This window comes from Brachyhypopomus gauderio, chromosome 18 (assembly GCF_052324685.1).
Source record: "Brachyhypopomus gauderio isolate BG-103 chromosome 18, BGAUD_0.2, whole genome shotgun sequence".
NCBI lineage: Eukaryota > Metazoa > Chordata > Actinopteri > Gymnotiformes > Hypopomidae > Brachyhypopomus > Brachyhypopomus gauderio.
Window position 1 is genome coordinate 8,790,852 of NC_135228.1, and position 19,914 is coordinate 8,810,765.

The following is a 19,914-nucleotide window of genomic DNA, read 5'->3' on the forward strand; positions in this document are numbered from 1 at the left end:
CCATGCTGTGTACTGTGTCCACCCACTCATCCCTGCCCCAACCTTTTCTCTACTTAGTGGCTACTTACTGTCAGTGGTGTCAGAGTCATTGCTACTGGTGGAGTACTTTCTCCTCTTCTTCTCACTCTCCATCTGTTGTTAAAAGAAGAGATTGGAGACCATAAAACAGGTAAAAAGACAACATAAAAAAACAGAAAGAATTTCACCGAAACCTGGTGATGGGGTCTAACTGCATCACTGGTCAAATACAAAGTTGATGAGGTAGATGACAAAAGGGCAATGCTGCACTGGCCTTAATACAGCCAGGAAAGAAAAGCACTAAAGGAAAAAATGGGTAATGTGCCTCACTGCCTGCTCAGATTTATGTGGTCATAAAGCTGGGCTTTCCCCGCTCATCCTGGTCTTTTCCTGTTACTCTCAGGAAAGTGACATGCAGACATAGAAATGTACAGTCTCAATCTGTTTTAAACATATAAGTCTCTATTTCTCTTGTTTCACAATTAGAACTATATGGCATGGTTTGTTAATATTCATGTCAACACTAGCCTTTGCAATGCTGATATAGCTAAAAAGTACAATATGCTTTACAAGTCCATTTTTAGTCTACTTTAAAATCTCCCAAACTGTCTGCTGTGAGCATACCACCTAATTACAGATGTACCCAAAAGTATTTCTGTTAATTTGAACAGTGTTCAAACAGTCGCACGTTGTGGGCAATAATGGCTCAGGATGGCTCATGCCTGTGCTGCTTTCTCACACTTCCCTTTTAGCTAAGCTGTTTTAGCAAGTCAAAATAATAATTTAACAAAAAATAAAATAATTTTATAATTCATAATGCTAATCCAAGATATCCATTTCTGATAATCTGTTTCTTTTTTCTGCTAAAATGCTCCTCTTCTCTTTTGATGTTGCTGCAAGCTTGACCTTATATTGCATTTTATAAAATTGCTTATTGAGTAAATGCGTACCCAGTAGCTTCTTTCTGCAAAAGAAAAATTATATCTGAACAATGATTAAAATGATAACATGGAAGAAAATGGGTCTGGACAAGGACTTTATATTATATATTAAGCATCAATATATCAAGTTTTATGTGTATAAGCAAAAAAAAAAAACATTAGAACTAGGGATGCACCGAAATGAAAATTCTTAGCCGAAACCGAAAACCGAAAATGAGGAAACCAAGGCCGAAAGCCGAAAACCGAAACACCGAAATACATTATGCCAATTATTAGTAACATTGGATTTATGGCTAACCTCACTAAAATCAAGGCATTGCTATTCAAAGAATAAATCAACTACAAAATTTGATTTGAAAATATTTATTTAGCACTGACATTACAGTAATGCATATTATAAAATAAAATTAGTGGTGGGCCGTTAACAGCGATACCGCTGACAACGGCCGACCACTAATTAAATTAAACTCGCTTGCAGACCGTTTTTATCTGAGAGGATAAATATATGTATTTTATACAAGTTAAATTTAATTATAACTAACTGGCCTGAAAGATAAATATAAATTCTCTCATAAAAACGTGACGCGAGTTGCAACAACATTAAACAGCTCAGGTAAACACACTTCTGAGAAATGTCGTCTGCTCGGCAAAACATAACAGGGCTCAATGTGCTCTATTAGCCTACGAAATCCCTACGACAGAGAACGGCTGATCGTCTAAGGCAACGAGTTCCATAATTTTTGGTGTAATGTCCTTTTGCCTTGGCGCCATCAATGGAAATTTTTTTTGCTAGCTTTATCCAAATAAGCGCGTGCAGGTGGCGATTTTTGCTTGCGTCATCACAGCACACTGTTTCGGCCGTGTTGTTTCGGTGATGAAAGTATTTCGGCCGAAAACCGAAAATGCAAATTTAAGCCATTTCGGCCGAAAATTTTCGGTGGCTGAATTTTCGGTGCATCCCTAATTAGAACAACTGACATAAAAGGCTGAAAGAGGAAAAAAGTCTCATCGGCACAAAACAGTATTTAGTATCGCCAAAATATATCCACTGATCTACACTATACTAGCTTATTTTCACACACAAAAAGTTACATTTACTAATGGACAGTCAATTTCCTAGCATTTTGCTATCATTTTCATATTCTTATTCTTCTTCATCAAAACAATGAAACTTATGAATCAAAGTAGGTGTTTTTTAAAGCTTAATTACCGTAATTGGCTCCTAACTCCTATTGACAAAATTGAAAGTTTAGACTCTACATATTCACGAAATGTTTGAACCATGCTGTATTATTGCAAAGACATTAATAAAAACACTGAAGCTGATACACGACTGCATGTATCCATCATAACAGTTTAAGAAAAATTTCATCAGCTTTGGTCAAATTTTAATAAGATTCCTGCATAAATTTTGAGATGAACACAAAAGTAACCAATAAGGATTATTTATAAAGTAAAACCCAAAGACCAAATTACAAAAGACCAATTACAAACATAGCTTCTACAAACATCTTGATACTTTGGATTTATGAGACTGTTGATGAAAACACAGTCTAAGAACATTTCCTGAATAGGAGACATTGTTAAAAAAAACTTCCTTGAATGGAACACTGTTAATTCAATATTAGTTCATTAATCATGGATTCTCAGGAGAACTGTTATAACCAGCTTGCTATGTAAAGTGACAAGGTACATACCCCCTCCCTCACCATCCATTTCCAAATATGTAGTGGTGATGATGACTTTTATGTTACAAGCTACTTCCAAATGTCATCACATTGAGTAGCCAAAACTAGATAGAAATTTATAAATTATATTTAGTTATTAATGACAAGTGTTGAGGTTACTTTAACAGAAATTATTGTTAACTTGTCCCACTTTATTAAAGGTATTATTTAAGGCAGGCAGCTGCTTCACATGCCAATACACTTTTACTGGCAGCAACTTTCATCAACTGTAGTTTGATCTTCCGAGACCAAGCTTTTGTTTTTTTATAAATGTTTTTAAAACCAAGAAAGATTCTAGTTTTGCAAGTAATTAGATATCTGGTAGTAATTAGATATCGTTGAATACAGATAGAAGACCGTGTTCTAGCTAAAGCTATGAAAAAACTAATTGTGTTTAAATTGTTACACTGAATTACCTGTCCAGAACAACAGGCCACTTCAGCGTCACTCTGAAAACATCTGTCCCTCATCAGTGATTTCCATCTAAGAAAGGACACATAAAATGTTCATTCTTTTTTTCGGTCATCATGCTTTGTTTAAGGAAATGTGCAAACAACTTAATGTAATAAATAAACATAATTAATATAAATGTCTGTACCTATAATTATTTTCTATCATAGGAAAAAATTATTTATTTCTGTTCTATAATAACTTTATGCGTCATACAATAGTACATAATAGGTGACCCTTTTGAAACCTGGGTTACACTTAATAATGAGTGGTCATGGCGCTCTAAACTTTCCACTTTCACCACAAGTGATGTAACTGGCACCTCACAAATGCTACTACTACTGTCAATGTCGAAAGGGTCTAAGCTAAACATGCCACACTCTGAACAGGCAAACAGTCCAGCACCAGCCATAGATAAATCTGTTTTGGGAACGGATAGTTGGTCTTTGTGGCAGGAACAGGCAATTGCTCCCCTCAAATATGGTAAAATTACCACAGTGTGTGTGTGTGTGTGTGTGTTGCTAAGTCTAAGGTTTAATGGTTTAATGCTGCTCAAAAGGAAAACAAAAATATTGTTGTCAGTATTACTTGACTTGCCCATATACAACTTTAGTTGTATATAAACATACAAATATAAAGTGCTTACATAAACTCTTGGAGTGCTTCAGCCAATTCTAACTTAATTAAAGAGATATAATATGACATTTAGGAGCAATGCGTTTTTAGGGGGATCCAGAGTGTAAATTATTAGCTGTGAAGACAGTCAAATGCGTGTTTTCCACTACGCCACACCCCCACTACGTTTTAAAAGTATTAGCGGCTCGCTAGGCTTGTAAACTAACCGCGCACCACGAAAATGTAGCAGTCTGTCGCCCCGTTTGTGCAGGTGAGCCCGCGGACCGGCTGGGGAGCCGCATGAAACCAGGCAAAGAGCCGCATGCGGCTCGCAAGCCGCGGGTTGGCCACCCCTGGACTAGTGGTTGCTGCATGTGCTGTGTGACTGCTGTATCTTATGATCAAATTTTGACATATGGAGGGTCACTATACAAGGGAGGGTATAGCATAATCGCCAAAGAAGCAAAAACATTAATCCACTGGTGCTTGACGGATATTTGTATATTGTATAAATATAGATACATCTTATTAATAGTAGAATTACTCTGATACATACTAGCTATATTTATTATATATGTATATAGACTTAATTACCATGTGTATATGTATATATAATTATGATTATCACATCCCTTATATTACCTGCAAGTACACCAACATTCCTTTTTTCTGCATTACAACTGCTAATTTGCACTTCTGGTAGATGATGACATTTCATTGCCTTGTACTTGTACTGAGCAATGATAATAAAGTTGAATCAAATCAATCAATCAAAGTATCCCCCACACCATTGCACTACCACCACCAACCTGAAGTGTTGATACAAGGCAGGATGGATCGATGCTTTTATGTTTCTGACCCTACCATCCAAATATTGCAGCAAAAATCGAGACTCATCAGACTAGGTAACGTTTTTCCTATCTTCTACTGTCCAGGTGAGCCTGTGTGAATTGTAGGCTCAGTTTCCTGTTCTTAGTTGACAGGAGTCGCACCAACAACCAACAACCATGCCACGTTCACTTAATTCACCTTTCTTCCCTATTCTGATGCTCTCCTTGAACTGCAGCAGGTCGTCTTGGCCATGTGTACATGTCTAAATGCATCGAGTTGCTGCCATATGATTGGCCGATTCAACATTTGCGTTAATGAGAAGTTGGACAGGTGTACCTAATAAAGTGGCTGGTGAGTGTAGTTGTTTAATATACATGTAAGTAATTAAGTTTGAATTCACCCTCTCACCAATGAGATGTTGCATAACATTTAAGATAAATATAAATATATTTCAAATGCCAGCTCGACTGAATGTGTGTCACGTAGGGCAACGCCCCCTCTCGTAGCTGTCACTCTGGGTTCCCTCATGTCCGTGTTCCCTGCCTGTTTGTCCCGCCCTGCTTGTTAGTTTGATGGATTCCTTGTTTGTTACCACGCCCCTGTGTCATTGTCATCACCTGTCCCTAGTTTAGTCCTGTGTATATTAGTCCCTGTGTCTCCCAGGTCTAGTTGTCGGTCTTTTTGTTTTTTGCTGTGTTTTGCCTGTTCGCCCTAGTACTGCTGTTCTGTGAGTCTTCCTTGTTGTGTTCACTATGTCTGTCCGTATTTCGTGTCCTGACTGCCTGCCCGGTTTGACCCATGCCTGTTACATCGACGCTGCTTTTGGAATTTCCTGTAATAAATCTCGCTCTCCTCAGCGTTTGTGTCTGTCTACCTGTTCTGCCCTGCGCAGATCGTTACACAAAGACCGACCCTACAAGGACACAGCGAGGGAGCGAGACTCTGGTGAGTTTAATCGCTGTGATGAGATGTTGGCTGGTTCGGTCCAGTTCAACTCTCCGATATCGCAGCGTGAACGAACCAGAGACAGAAATTCCCCTGGCGCTGTGGGAACACGGAAGTCTCGACGCGCACCAACGAAAGCCCAGTCACTTTCGGTTTCGACTGGCTTTCGCGTCGAGACTCCTGTTGAGCGCTACGTGTCTGCCCGGCTTGATCACTATAGGGAGGAGAAACCTGTAGTACAAGTCGCGGGCAGACGGATTGAGTGCACAGACTGGCGTTTGCTTAACCCTCGGTTGGCTCTCGATGGCTTCTGCGAGCTCCCGATGCCTCAGAGGAGGCGGAGCCGTCGCAGAGAGAGCCACCGAGGGGCTTCTGTGTCTGTGTATTCTTCCAGGCTCACCCAGGACCCTGAGGAGGAGGACCTACCGCCGCTGATCCCGCCGGCTACACATCGCGACACCCCCAAGTATTTTTTGGGGGGGAGTACAAGCCACGTCGGCTTGGCGGTCCCGCCCCCCGATGACGTCAGTATGGCGGCTCCGCCCCCCGAGGACGTCGGCTTGGTGGCTCTGCCCCCCGAGGACGTCGGCTTGGTGGCTCCGCCCCCCGAGGACGTCGGCTTGGTGGCTCCGCCCCCCGAGGACGTCGGCTTGGCGTACACGCCCCCCGAGGACGTCGGCTTGGCGTACACGCCCCCCGAGGACGTCGGCTTGGCGTACACGCCCCCCGAGCGCATCTCCTCACCCCAGGTTCCTGTCCCCGCTGCCCGTAGGCAGTCCACGTCGGTTCCTGTCCCCGCTGCCCGTAGGCAGTCCACGTCGGTTCCTGTCCCCGCTGCCCGTAGGCAGTCCACGCCGGTTCCTGTCCCCGCGACCCTGGAGAGGTCGTCCACGCCGGTTCCTGTCCCCGCGACCCTGGAGAGGTCGTCCACGCCGGTTCCTGTCCCCGCGACCCTGGAGAGGTCGTCCACGCCGGCTCCTGTTCCCGCTGCCCGCCAGCGGACCCTGCCTGTTCCCGCTGCCCGCCAGCGGACCCTGCCTGTGCCCGCTGCCCGCCAGCGGACCCTGCCTGTGCCCGCTGCCCGCCGCCCGGCTCCGCCTGTGCTCGCTGCCCGCCGCCCGGCTCCGCCTGTGCCCGCTGCCCGGCCGCGCCTGTGCCCGCTGCCCGCCCGCGCCTGTGCCCGCTGCCCGCCGCCCGGCCGCGCCTGTGCCCGCCCGCGCCTGTGCCCGCCGCCCGGCCGCGCCTGTGCCCCAAGAGACTGTGCTGCCCCCTGTTGGGCATGGACTTTGTGTTCCCCCTGCTCCGCCATGTGCCTCCTATGTTCCGTTGCCCGTGTTCCCCTTGCTCCCTGGTCCCATCCCTGGTTTTGTTTTGGTCCCTGTCCCCGTGGTTGTGTCTGTTCGTGTCCATGTTCCTGTGTCTGTTTCCTGTGGTGTCGTCTCTGTCCCGGTCCCCGTGTCTGTTCCCCGAGTTGTTACCCACCTTGTTCCTGTCCCCGTCACCATCGTCCAAGCCGTGTTTGCCTCAGTGTTTACCTCTGCCCTGTCCCCTGGCCCCGCTCCAGTGTCTGTCCCCGGTCCTGTCCTGTCCAGCCCTGCTCCTGTGCCTCGCCCTGGCCATATCCGGTCTCCCTGTGTCCCGTGTCGTGCCGTGTCCCAGGTCCCTCGTCCTATTTTGTCTGGTCCTGTCCCTCCGGTCTGTCCTGTGTCCGCTGTCCCTGTCCTGTCTGCCCTTGCGTGCCCCGGAGTGGCACGCTTTGAGGGGGGGTTATGTCACGTAGGGCAACGCCCCCTCTCGTAGCTGTCACTCTGGGTTCCCTCATGTCCGTGTTCCCTGCCTGTTTGTCCCGCCCTGCTTGTTAGTTTGATGGATTCCTTGTTTGTTACCACGCCCCTGTGTCATTGTCATCACCTGTCCCTAGTTTAGTCCTGTGTATATTAGTCCCTGTGTCTCCCAGGTCTAGTTGTCGGTCTTTTTGTTTTTTGCTGTGTTTTGCCTGTTCGCCCTAGTACTGCTGTTCTGTGAGTCTTCCTTGTTGTGTTCACTATGTCTGTCCGTATTTCGTGTCCTGACTGCCTGCCCGGTTTGACCCATGCCTGTTACATCGACGCTGCTTTTGGAATTTCCTGTAATAAATCTCGCTCTCCTCAGCGTTTGTGTCCGTCTACCTGTTCTGCCCTGCGCAGATCGTTACAATGTGAAATGTGTGTCAGCAGTGTTGCCCATACAATATTTTATTTATGGTGGCCCAATGCATTGACCATCACATATTGATTTAGATTTTTTTTCACCATTTAATCAATCTTGCTTCATTGTGGAGGTACATGTAGTGCACTGATTCACTCAGCCCTTCCTTGCTCACTCATGCACTCTCAAACTGTCTCTCATGAAAAACATTAGCAAAGGACACATACACAGAATAAACACAATTGTTTCTCACATTTTTATTTGTATTTCTTATATTTTCATACCTTGCATTCAATAAATGCAAAAACATTCATCTTAATAAACCACTGCAGACCTTATCCTGACTCTCATGCATTCATCTGAATGGAGTCTGGCTTGCAACTGAATTGTGTAAGTGCACACACAAAGAAAACAGTATATTTTTATACTTGTAGCTGACTTTACAGCAAGTGCACTCACCTTGAGAAACTACAACTAGCCCACCGAGTTTTAAACAGAAAATTTAAACTGAACAAACATTTAAATTTACAGCCCTTGTCCAGAGTAACTGGCAGAATTTTTTTGTGGTCTCCATAAAGTTCATATCCTGATGAAAATAGATCAACATTAAGAACACTACCAGGCCAAAGCCCAAGCTCTGGAAAACAAGTAAAGCACATGAGCTTTGTGAAGAGGCGAGTCAGTGATTTAGCTATATGGTCAGTCAATGGAAGTGCATTCCACCACCTGGACGTCATAACAGAGGAGTCTTGAATGTTTTCTTTGAATCTTGAGGGATGGTGGTTCAGGTTGAGCAGTATGGTACATAATTGGGTTTTATTAGTTTTCTTTTAATTATTATATTATTATTAGGTAGTGAGAGCTGGCCCACTTATTGTTTTTGCTATAGGAGAGCAGCTTTAACTGTGATTACAGGAAGCCATTACAGGGAGCCAGTGGACAGAAAACAGCAGACAGGGTGATGTGAGATGTCCACAAGGAAACAAGCTATGCCATTCTGAAAAAGTGTCTGATTCCCCAGAGGGGAATGTCTGCCAGGAACAACCTGTGGTAGTAAAACCTCAAGATGACAAGGAACTGAACAATCAGACAACTGGCTTGCGTGAAGAGGAATGGAATGGATGGATTTCCTCAAAGTATAAAGCAAACCATGCTGTGCCAGTAATCCCAAGGCTCGTGAGGACATACAGGAGGATCTTACTGTTGAGGTTGCACCAAAGGCTGCTGAGAGAACATGAAGTATCAGGGAACAAGAACCGATGACAGTTTGACAGCATGCAGCTTCTCTACAAGTGCCATTTCTATGAAGTGTGCTGTTTAAAACTAAGACAGGTTGACAGGTGTTTGCAAAAGGAGGAGAAGCATACATGTATGAATACATGTCAGAGCTGTATAAAGAGGTCAAGGTCAGGGAGTTTGGTCAAAATGGTCATAACCTTAAACGTTATTGTTTGTGAACTGCGACAGCTGCATCTCGTTATCATACTCGGCAACGTTCACACACAGCTAATGTAGCATTAGCTTACTTCAGTAGTTCATAAACAGTGATGTAGTAAAACATTCTTATTTAAAAAGTTACAAAAATATGTTAAATAGAGTTTACTCTGCATCCTTGCTCATAATATAGGCTATTAGCGGATTATGTGTACAAAAACTTTTTTTTTGCTATTTTACAAATCTGTACATAAAATAATTTATACTTTTTAAATAAAAAGCATTTTTGTTGACATTTCATTTGTTAATTTTTTGTTGTGGTATCGAAATTGCAAACAAGAATCATATAATTTAATAAATTAATTTATGGTATTGTGAAAGGGTGGGAGTTCAAAGAGCGAGTTGTACATGTACAGGTCATATTCTTGGATTTCCTGTGTGGAAAACAGGAAAAAACACATTAAGGCAGTAGAGGGGGATGTTGCAATTTATAAATAGTGGTAGGAAGAAAAGATTGACATGATTTTATTAATCTTTTTTTCATCAAAGAAAAATCATCAGCAGGGAGGGAGGATGGTGAAGGGTTATGAAGAGAGCAAAAATGTCATGTAGATTACGTCAGTCAAATGCATACGATGCCAGCTTTCCCTTTTAGAATGCCTTAGCAGCAGTCACATCTCAGGAGAACTTGAGAATCTCCTCTCCTGCCGTGGTCTTTTAGTAGAGTAAACTTGTGATTTCCAAGAAAATGGGTAAGAAGTGCCAGGCATATTCATCAAGCATCTTTAGGGACCAACATTCCCAGTAAAAGTCCCAGCAATGTTTCCAGGTACAAAATTAATACAAAGCGCTCCGATTTGAAATTAGGAATAAATAAATCGATCCCATGTCACAGGTGGTAGTTACTAGGTACATGTACATTCATCCTAAGCCATTACGGTTTAGATCCAGTGCTTGCAGTTATATGTAGAACAAACAGTAGACTGATGAACGCAGTGTAGATCCAACTTACTCAAACGCAATTTCCAGACTTACACAGTTGTAAGCTGTTAGCAATAGAACGTCGTATGCTTTACTTAAGCTCATTGGCATTTAACTGAGTCAGTCAAACTATGATAAATGTGAATGACACACACGAGCTACAAGACAAAGATGCTTCTTTTTGAAATGTTATTTTATTATATTTTTTTATCTAAAGAGAAGAAGCTATGGTACCAATGTAATGGATAGATGAGGTTGTTCGACAGCTGTAGGATGTGTGCAAAAACATAACTATGGAGCTTTTTTAGTGTCACCAGAACCTGAAATCATTATTACTTGAAAAAACAGTCTGTAAAATCCATTCAGGTATACAAAAATTGAAGTAAAAATTCAGGTTCGGGTCGAAATTCGGGTCGGGAATGCATCCGGGATACTTAGGATGAGCAAACAAACTCAGAGCTAATCGAACTGCATCTGGCCAATCACAAAACATATCAGAGGTCATTAGGAGGTGCGTCTTTCTGCTAAATGTCCTGTAAGGGTGCGGCCCCTGAGAGTTTGTTTGCTCATCCTAAGTATCCCGGATGCATTCCCGAACCTGAATTGCGACCCGAACCTAAATTTCGACCTGAACCTGAATTTTTACTTCAATTTTTGCATACCTGAATGGATTTTACAGACTGTTTTTTCAAGTAATAATGATTTCAGGTTCAGGTTCTGGTGACACTAAAAAAGCTTCATACATAACATGCTCTATTTTCTGAGGAGGATGGGGGGGGGGACTCATCCTCCTACCACTATCCTCACCATGTTCTACAGAGGGACAATAGAGAGCATCGTGAGCAACTGCATCACTCCGTGGTTTGGGAATTGCTCTATCTCAGACCGCGAGATCCTGCAGAGAATAGTGAGCACAGCCAAAAAGATTATCAGGGTGTCTCCCCTCAATCAGATATTTAGAACACATGCTGCCTCTGCAAAGCTACTAGAAGAACTAGAAGAACATTATGTTCAAAGAACAATTTTTCTCTATATCTCTATATAGATGTAATGACAATAAAAGCCTAGCATAGATTTGACTAGCGCATTCAGTGGCATCACTTGGATCATTTCATTTTTAAATCTAATGCCAAAAATATAATAATTTCATTTTTAACCTTTTACCAGGCATTCTTATTAGAGGTGTGCCAAAAAAAATCGATTCACATATTGAAAATCTAAGTCGTGGTGAAGTCTCGCGTTAAGTAATTACAAAATTACACAAGACTTTACGCAGCAGGTTCTGGGACACACTTGTGCGCGGAAAATTCTCAAAACAAATGGAGGAAAGAGATATTCAACCTGTCCCGTCTTCATTTAAGGCAAAAATATGGGTTCATTTTGGTTTGTACCGAATGCCAGGGAAGACCGACCTTGACACAATGTAGCTCGTGTGCAAGGCTTGTGTAACGTGGTGAGCACGGGAAGGTACACACCACGTGAAATAATATAGAGAAGGGTGGACCCAAGTGCTGGCTCGCAAGAGCAATACGTTTGACACTGACACTTGAGGGAGAGGGAAACGCGTACAGCGATCCAGTACGAACAAACAAAATAACGCGGAAGACTCAAAGCGCAAAAGGATAGAAACCAAAACCGTGAGGGCACGGAGTAAATAGAAACAAAAAAATAACACGGAAAATACAACGCGTGAAAAATAACACTCAACCATAGAAAGATGGGAGAAACAAACAAAATAACAACAGTAACTAAAAAACAGCACGGATAAATGCAATGCGAAACCGAAACCAAGGACGCCAGGGGAAGTAACTCGCAGCAGGCAAAAAACGCCGCAGCAAAATAAAACCCTTCCCAAAAATAAAGGCAAAACGGATAGGAAGAAATACAGGATTGGGAAAACTTGATAGGTAAGGAAGCGACGCTGGAGATAGATACTCGAATAAGTAAAGAGAAAGCATAAGAGAGAGGTGGCGAGACACCATTCAGCAGTGATCCATCTCCACAAGCTTCCTTATGAAGCCTAACAAACAGCTGAGACGAATCACTGCAGCAACGGCTGGGGGAACAGCATCCGAGCCAACCCTGACAGCTTGCAAAATTAAGCTCAAGAATTTTGGTAACACAACAAAAAGCATTTTATTTTACCAAAGCGTTTTATTTTTGTTAATTAAATGTGAAAGACACTTCTGTATTTGTTCTGTATTTGTCATTCTGTCTTGCAAATCAGACTGTAGTAGATCATGCAGATTTTATAGACTGAAGCAGAATTTTTAATAAATCAAATCGTTTTTTAATCGAAAATCGATTTGAATCAAAAATCGATTTTGAATCGAATCGTGAGATAGTAAACAATTTCTAATTCTTATCCAGTCCAGCTTACAATTTCAGGTACATTACACAGGTGGGTGAATGTAGCATTAGGAGTCCTGCCCAAGTCTTGCCCACAAACTCTTATTAGAATAACACTGTGCACTTTCACTCATGGGAGAGGCAACATTATTGCCCAGTACATAACACTAACCAATCACTGGAACTACACCAAAAACACCACACGAGTCCAACTTCTTTTCTGCAGTGCTTTTCTAGACGCCAAATCAGGTCAAAAACATTACAAAAGCAACTTCCATTTGCATTTTTTCAGGCTGGACTGAAGGTTTGATTGTTGAAATGTAGTCTTAATGTTCATAGGGCTACAGGCATTTCACCTATTAAAATAATCTCATTAAAGAACATTAATAGAATGTTCATAGGGATACTTTTTCTGCATTACCCATCTTCTTTCAAAACTTTTTCTTCTTTCATAGTATGTGATGAAATTTGACATCTGCATCACGTTATACTCGGCAACATTCACAAATGCAAATGTTAACGTTAGCTTACTTAGTTCATAACCAGTGATGTAGTAGTTAAACAGTGATGTAGAAGTAAAACATTCATATTTAAAAAGTTATAAAAATATGTATTTTGTAGAGTACTGTAGGACTTTGTAGAGTACTTTTTTTTTGCTTGTCAACAATTTGTCAAGCAAGATTGTTGGGTTTTATTTCCTCAAAATTTGCCACATTACTACAAAATTAATTCATTAGTGGACAGTCCTTCATTACTGAACAATCATATCACAAGGAATAATTCAGCTCAATTAATAAAAATGTTGTGCTCATTCATACTTTCTCAGGGAACACATCAAACCAACTTTATAAAGTGGTATGACTCACAGATGTGAGATGGACTTATAGATGATGATTGGCACTTTTCTACTTTTCTCTGTAATCATTTGATGGATACACAATCCAATATATTGTCACGGTGAGGCGGCCCCCTACCGGCCGCCTCCGTCCACAGCGGCTGTTGTTGTTGTCTGGTGACGTCATGTGCGTCCCTCAGGTGGGCGAAGCCTGTGATCCGTCTCACCTGAGGGTCGTTTGTTTGCCTATATATGTCTTGTCTTTGTACCAGTTGACCGCTGGTCATTATATCCCTAATTTGGAGATATTGCACGGGTTTTAGGTTTGCACACTTTCTATTAAACCATCCTTTTTCCCTGAGACTTGGCGTGATCGCTTCCTTTTTGTTGCTCACCCCTGCCCGTTACAGAATGACCAGCCACCCTTCGGAAGCCGCGGAGTCTCTTTTTCTTTCTCCTTCGTTCGTGGTCATGTCTCGTGGTAAGTGTTTGGACCTTGTGGGGGTGTCCACCTGGCAGGAGCCCCCTTGTGTTTTGGGGTGACCGGAGCCTGGTCAGGAAGAGCCCCTCCCTAGAGGGATGGGGCCCCCAGATGTTTGGGGACCATGGGGCTCCGGTCTGAGAAGCTCCTGCTGGAGATGGAGATCCTCCCTCCTGCCTGGGGTGACCAGGAGGCCCTTAGGGCTGCTCCCTAGCCCGCGTCAGGGGTGCTCTGGGCCTCGATCTCTGGCGCTCCTTGGTTGGGTGGAGGAGTCCACCGTGCGATGAGGGGCCCCGGGAGGGGTTGGCTCCCCAGGAGGCTGGGGTGACCCCTAGCCAAGGGCCGGGGTCAGCTCTGGGAGGAGGTAGGTCCAGGAGGAGGAGTAGCCACGCCTCGGGGAGGTAACCTGCACCCACACACACACACTAAGGACGACAAAGGAGTCGTAGCTCCTCGTCCGCACACCCTTGGGGCTCTCTGGCTAAACGCCGGTTAGGGCGTGAGGGCCCTGTGACCGACTGGGGCGTGGTTTTGTGTTGTTAACGGCCCGGTCGGTCCAGGGTCCCGCCCGGGGAGGTGAGCTGCCTAATGTTTTGTGTTTTATGTTCCAGCTCCTGGACGGCAGGAGGTGTGTTCCTGCCTGTCTCTGCCTTCCTGCCCCTTCATGTTTTGTGTGCAGCCGTTGTGTGCCACACACCCAGTGGAGGGGAGTGCGGCTTGGTGGGGGGGGTCTGTCACGGCGAGGCGGCCCCCTACCGGCCGCCTCCGTCCACAGCGGCTGTTGTTGTTGTCTGGTGACGTCATGTGTGTCCCTCAGGTGGGCGGAGCCCGTGATCCGTCTCACCTGAGGGTCGTTTGTTTGCCTATATATGTCTTGTCTTTGTACCAGTTGACCGCTGGTCATTATATCCTTAATTTGGAGATATTGCACGGGTTTTAGGTTTGCACACTTTCTATTAAACCATCCTTTTTCCCTGAGACTTGGCGTGATCGCTTCCTTTTTGTTGCTCACCCCTGCCCGTCACATATATATTATACAGACTATATATAAACACCAAAAACAGATAAATAAAATTGTCCTGTGTCTCACCTGTCATAGAAATTTAGCAACATACGTTTATTACATCTTGTAATGAAAAACCTTTGGGGGACAACATGATTTTAGAAAATTAATGTCCCAGGAAACTGGCAGAGAATATAATATCATGATTGCAATTTATTTGTATATGTTTTCATTAACCTTATAAGCTTTAAAAAATAAATAAATAAATAATAAATTCTTTAGCCGCTGTCTGATATTTTGGGTTGAAACATATAAAACATTTAAAACATTTCACAGTCACTACTCTTGTCACAGATCTGAAAAAATGATGCAGTAGCTTAACTCTTTGAACACATTTCTGAAAAATCTTCCAGCTTTTCTGGGCCTATCGAATACGCTGCAGGCACACATGCTCACACTCAATCATGTCAAAACCACACACCGGATCATAATGACAGAATTACCTCTCTAGAAGGCAAATGCTACTATCTGAACATACTACATTTCACCTCTTCACCAGGCAGGAGAATTTTGAGAATTAACATGGTGCCAGAATGTGTAAATAGGTCTCAAGAAGAAGGGTCCAACAGAATTCATTTCCCATATTTCCTAAGCCACTAGATTTAGATGGAATACCCAAAGAAAACCAACCTCAAAGCCTTTGATAGGAAAACAGCCACAACCCTTCTTTCTGTCAATATCAGGACAAAGTTCTCCCCTTGATGAGAAACACATCTCTGTGTGGAATACAAAGGTGAAATTATTCAGTTCTTGCCACCATCTATTAGCAGCCAGGGCTTTGAAAACCACAAGCTAGATTTAATGATATCCAGCTCTATAAAGAAGGTATGACCTTTAGTCTGCTCCATCATGCTCACCTATGCATATCTGATTGGGAAATCTCCGATACACTAGTGAAGTTCTTCTACATCACCATCCATCATGCCCTGCTGCACATTTCTGAACTGGTGAAAGCATCTGATATGCTTAAACGCGCTGCTACTTGTGTGACTTATGACACTTTATGACACGTCAATGCATTTTTTGAAGTTGGAACATGGGTTGTATAATCTCCAAAAAATTGTGTCATAAGCCATACATTGTTTTGAAAGAATGAACAGAAGTTGATTGGAAAGAAATAACAGAAGTCTTTCAGATGATATCATTAACACACGCATGTCGAACCAACGGGCAAGGTTGACAGGTACCAGTACAGGGTGATGACAACAGCTGGGAGGCTCTTCTTCCCTTCCGGAGCCCATGCCAGCGTCTGCCAAACAACTGTGAGCAGGCAAGGACTCGTCTTGCTGCAGTTACCAGGATGCTAAGGAAACACTCAGAAAAGAGAGAGCATTTCATTGAGTTCATGAGCAAGCTCTTTGAGAATGGTCATGCTGAAGTAGCACCACCTTCCCCACCAGATGAGGAGTGCTGGTATCTACCGTTCTTTGGAGTATATCATCCTCAGAAGCCTGGGCAGGTGAGGGTGATATTCGACTCCAGCGCGCAATACCAAGGGGTGTCCCTCAATGATGCCCTTCTTACGGGCCCAAACATGAACAACAGTTTGCTCGGGGTATTGCTACGGTTTAGGAGGGAGCCAGTAGCAGTGACCACTGACATCCAGCAGATGTTCCATTGCTTTGTAGTACGTGAGGACCATCGGAATTTTCTGCGCTTCCTCTGGCATCGTAATAATGACCTGGATGATGATGTCATTGAGTACACATGATGCGTGTACATGTCTTTGGGAATAGCCCGTCACCGTCCGTAGCCGCATATGGGCTCCGAAGAGCTGCTGCAGAAGGAGAGAGGGAGTATGGGAAAGAGGCTAGGCTATTCGTTGAGAGGAATTTCTACGTTGATGATGGTCTCCTGTCTGTCTCTTCAGAAGAGGAAGCCATCACTCTTCTTCACAATACTCAAGCTATGTTGGCTACCTCCAAACTCCGGTTTCACAAGATCTTATCTAACAGGGTGGGTGTGATGAAAGCTTTCCCTTCTGACAACCTGACTAAAGAGGTAAAAGACCTGGATCTTAGCATAGATCCCTTTCCCATGCAGAGAAGTTTAGGAGTGAGCTGGGATGTGAGTGAGCTGGGATGTGCTCACCTTCCGAGTTGCTGATGGAGAAAAGCCGAGTCATGCGACTGGGATGCCCCTCTTCCTGAGGAAAGGTACAGGGAATGGAAACTGTGGAGGGACTCTCTGAAGGATCTTGAACAGCTCAAGATCCCGTGTCAATACACCTCCATCTCTCTCCGCCAAGTAAGAAATAAGGCCCTGTGTGTATTCTGTGATGCTTCCACCACTGCTATAGCTGCTGTTGCTTATGTGAGGACAGCCAATACGAGTGGCGATGTGGAAGTTGGGTTCGTGTTTGGCAAGGCAAAGCTCGCTCCACGTCCAGAAACCACAGTCCCAAGGCTCAAGCTGTGTGCCGCGGTCCTGGCTGTAGAGATTGCAGACACACTTGTAGATGAGATGGACATCATCTTCGATGCTGTGACCTTTTACATGGATAGTAAAGTGGTTCTAGGCTACATCCACGATGAATCAAGACGATTCCATGTTTATGTGAGCAATAGGGTGCAGCGAATTAGGAGGTCAACAAGCCCTAATCAATGGAAGTATGTGCCCTCCGGCCAAAACCCTGCTGACCACGGCTCACGAGCAGTCCCTGCAGGCAGTCTAACTCACACCACATGGCTGTGCAAACCACAATTCCTGTTGACAGCTAATGAAGTTGAACCAACATCTAGTTGACCTTTGACTTGGTCGACCCTAACTCTGACTCTGACATCCGCCCACAAATCACTTGTCATTTCAACAGGGTTACCACTAAGCAACTCGGCCCTACACGTTTTGAGAGGTTCTCCAGCTGGCGGTCACTCAATCGAGCAGTTGCTAAACTTGTGCATGTCACCCTCTCCTTCACACAGGGGAGCAGCTGCAAGGGTTGGCACATGCATGAAGGGCCCAATCCTATAGAAGACTTGGAGGAAGCGAGAAACATAATAATACGGGTGGTCCAACAAGATGCCTTCGCAGAGACTTTGCATTAGGGGAGGAATAGACATTCCCAAGCAGAGCCCGCTCCTCAGCCTGTGTCCTTACCTTGACAGTGCAGGCATCCTCGGAGTTGGAGGACGCTTGTCCAAGCCAAACATGGGTAGCAGAGAGGTTAGTCCTGTAATCTTACCTGGGCAGAGCCATGTCACAACCTTGCTAATCCGGCACTATCATGAGCAAGTCCAGCACCAAGGGCGGCACCTCACCTAGGGTGCGGTGCGAGCGGCAGGGCTGTGGATTATTAGTGGGAAACGGCGTATCTACAGCATCCTTCATCACTGTGTCACATGTAGAAGGCTACGCAGGAAGATGGAGACTCAAAAGATGGCCGACTTACCTGCCGACCGCTTAAGCACAGATCCTCCCTTCACATTTGTGGGTGTGGACGTCTTCGGACCATGGATGGTTACAGCACGGCGGACCAGGGCGGATTGGCCAGCAGCAAAAGATGGGCTGCACTTTTTACGTGCATGAGCACCAGAGCCACACATATAGAAGTTCTGGAGTCAATGGACTCTTCGAGTTTCATCAACGCTCTACGACGGTTCTTCTCACTCAGAGGGCCAGCGAAACAAATCAGGAGCAATTGTGGCACCAACTTCATCAGCGCCTGTAAGGAGTTGCAGATGGACTCTGTGACCAGCGACAAGGAAGTGCAAGGATATCTCGGTGACAATGGGTGTAAGTGGATCTTCAACCCACCACACTCTTCGCATATGGGGGGCAGTTGGGAACGACTAATCGGACTGGCGAGGCGGATCCTAGACGCTATGCTGTTGAAGGCCGGCCCAGAACGGCTCACGCATGAGGTCCTGACCACGCTCATGGCAGAGGTCTCAGCTATTCTAAACGCCCACCCTCTGGTTCCTGTGTCGACAGACCCCAACTCCCCATTCATCCTGACGCCTGCAACACTTCTCACGCAGAAGGTTGGTGCCCTCCCTCCTCCCAAAGGTGAATTCGACAAGAAGGACCTCTACGGCAAGCAGTGGAGGCAGGTCCAAAGCCTCGCCACCACCTTTTGGCATCGATGGAAGGCTGAGTACCTCCCCACTCTGCAGAGACGCAGGAAGTGGAGAAAGGAGACATGCAATCTGAAAGAAGGGGATGTTATCCTCTTGAAAAATGACCAGTTGCAGAGAAACGACTGGCCCATGGGCATCATCATCAAGACTTTCCACAGCGCGGACGGGAGGGTAAGGAAGGTGGAGGTCAAGACTTTAAGGGACGGGTCAAGCCAGACCTTTCTGCGGTCGTCCTACTCTTCTCCCCAGAGTGTTTATACTACCTAAATTGACCTGGATAAAGGTGGCATCTTTTTAGATACCAGGCGGGGAGTGGTCTGGACTGGGTTCATTGTAAAAGTATTCTATCTGTTATTGACCTTTCTTGCCACTAGGTGGCGTTTGAGATTTACGATAAGCCTGTGACGTATATAGAATGTGACCGTTAGTTTTGTTTTGTTTGTCAGACCAGTTTTGAACACGGAAGATTTATCAGCTTACATATTTGCGCTCATCGTCGTGTGAAATCACTTGTAGAAGCATCGTCTGTCAGTATTTTCATGGATATGTTTATGTATACGCTTACGTCATCACAACGCCGCTTTATTTGGAAAAAAGCGCGCTCACACAACACTATGGAGTTCAGGATTCTCTTTTTATTGTATTTTTGGAGTCGTTTTGGGAGTGCAGAAACACGGTGCAAGCACAGATTTATCGATAATTTAACACAACGATTGTCTGCTAATCGCTTTGCCGCCATGACTGTTTAACGTGAGCGTCGCATCACTGACGTCATGTTTGAGTTCCAGCGAAATGAACCAATCACAGCAGGCACCATGCGGGCCGGGCACGGATAGCGCTCACACTAGAAGCAAACCGAGTCCACGTGAATCCACGGTTGGAGCGCTCACACTAGCCAAACGAACTGTGCTTCAGCAGGGAACCGTGCCCGGGCCCGGATCACAGACCCTAGTGTGAGTACGCCCTAAAGAGCGACACACT

The 19,914-nt window shown here is 44.5% G+C and overlaps 1 protein-coding gene across 9 annotated transcripts in view; it reads right to left on the reverse strand.

Moving 5' to 3' along the window:
* The window catches only part of jade2 (jade family PHD finger 2), a 97,707-nt gene that overhangs the window by 70,321 nt on the left and 7,472 nt on the right, over positions 1–19,914 (reverse strand). For 4 of the 9 annotated variants that reach the window (XM_076979381.1, XM_076979383.1, XM_076979382.1 and 1 more), the window contains one exon: positions 69–132. In XM_076979381.1, the coding sequence (XP_076835496.1) occupies positions 69–132 (64 nt within the window). Of the gene's footprint in view, positions 1–68; positions 133–3,102; positions 3,170–15,487; positions 18,140–18,245; positions 18,519–19,914 lie in introns of all 9 variants that reach the window. The other 5 variants (XM_076979387.1, XM_076979380.1, XM_076979384.1 and 2 more) reach the window with 3 other exon arrangements.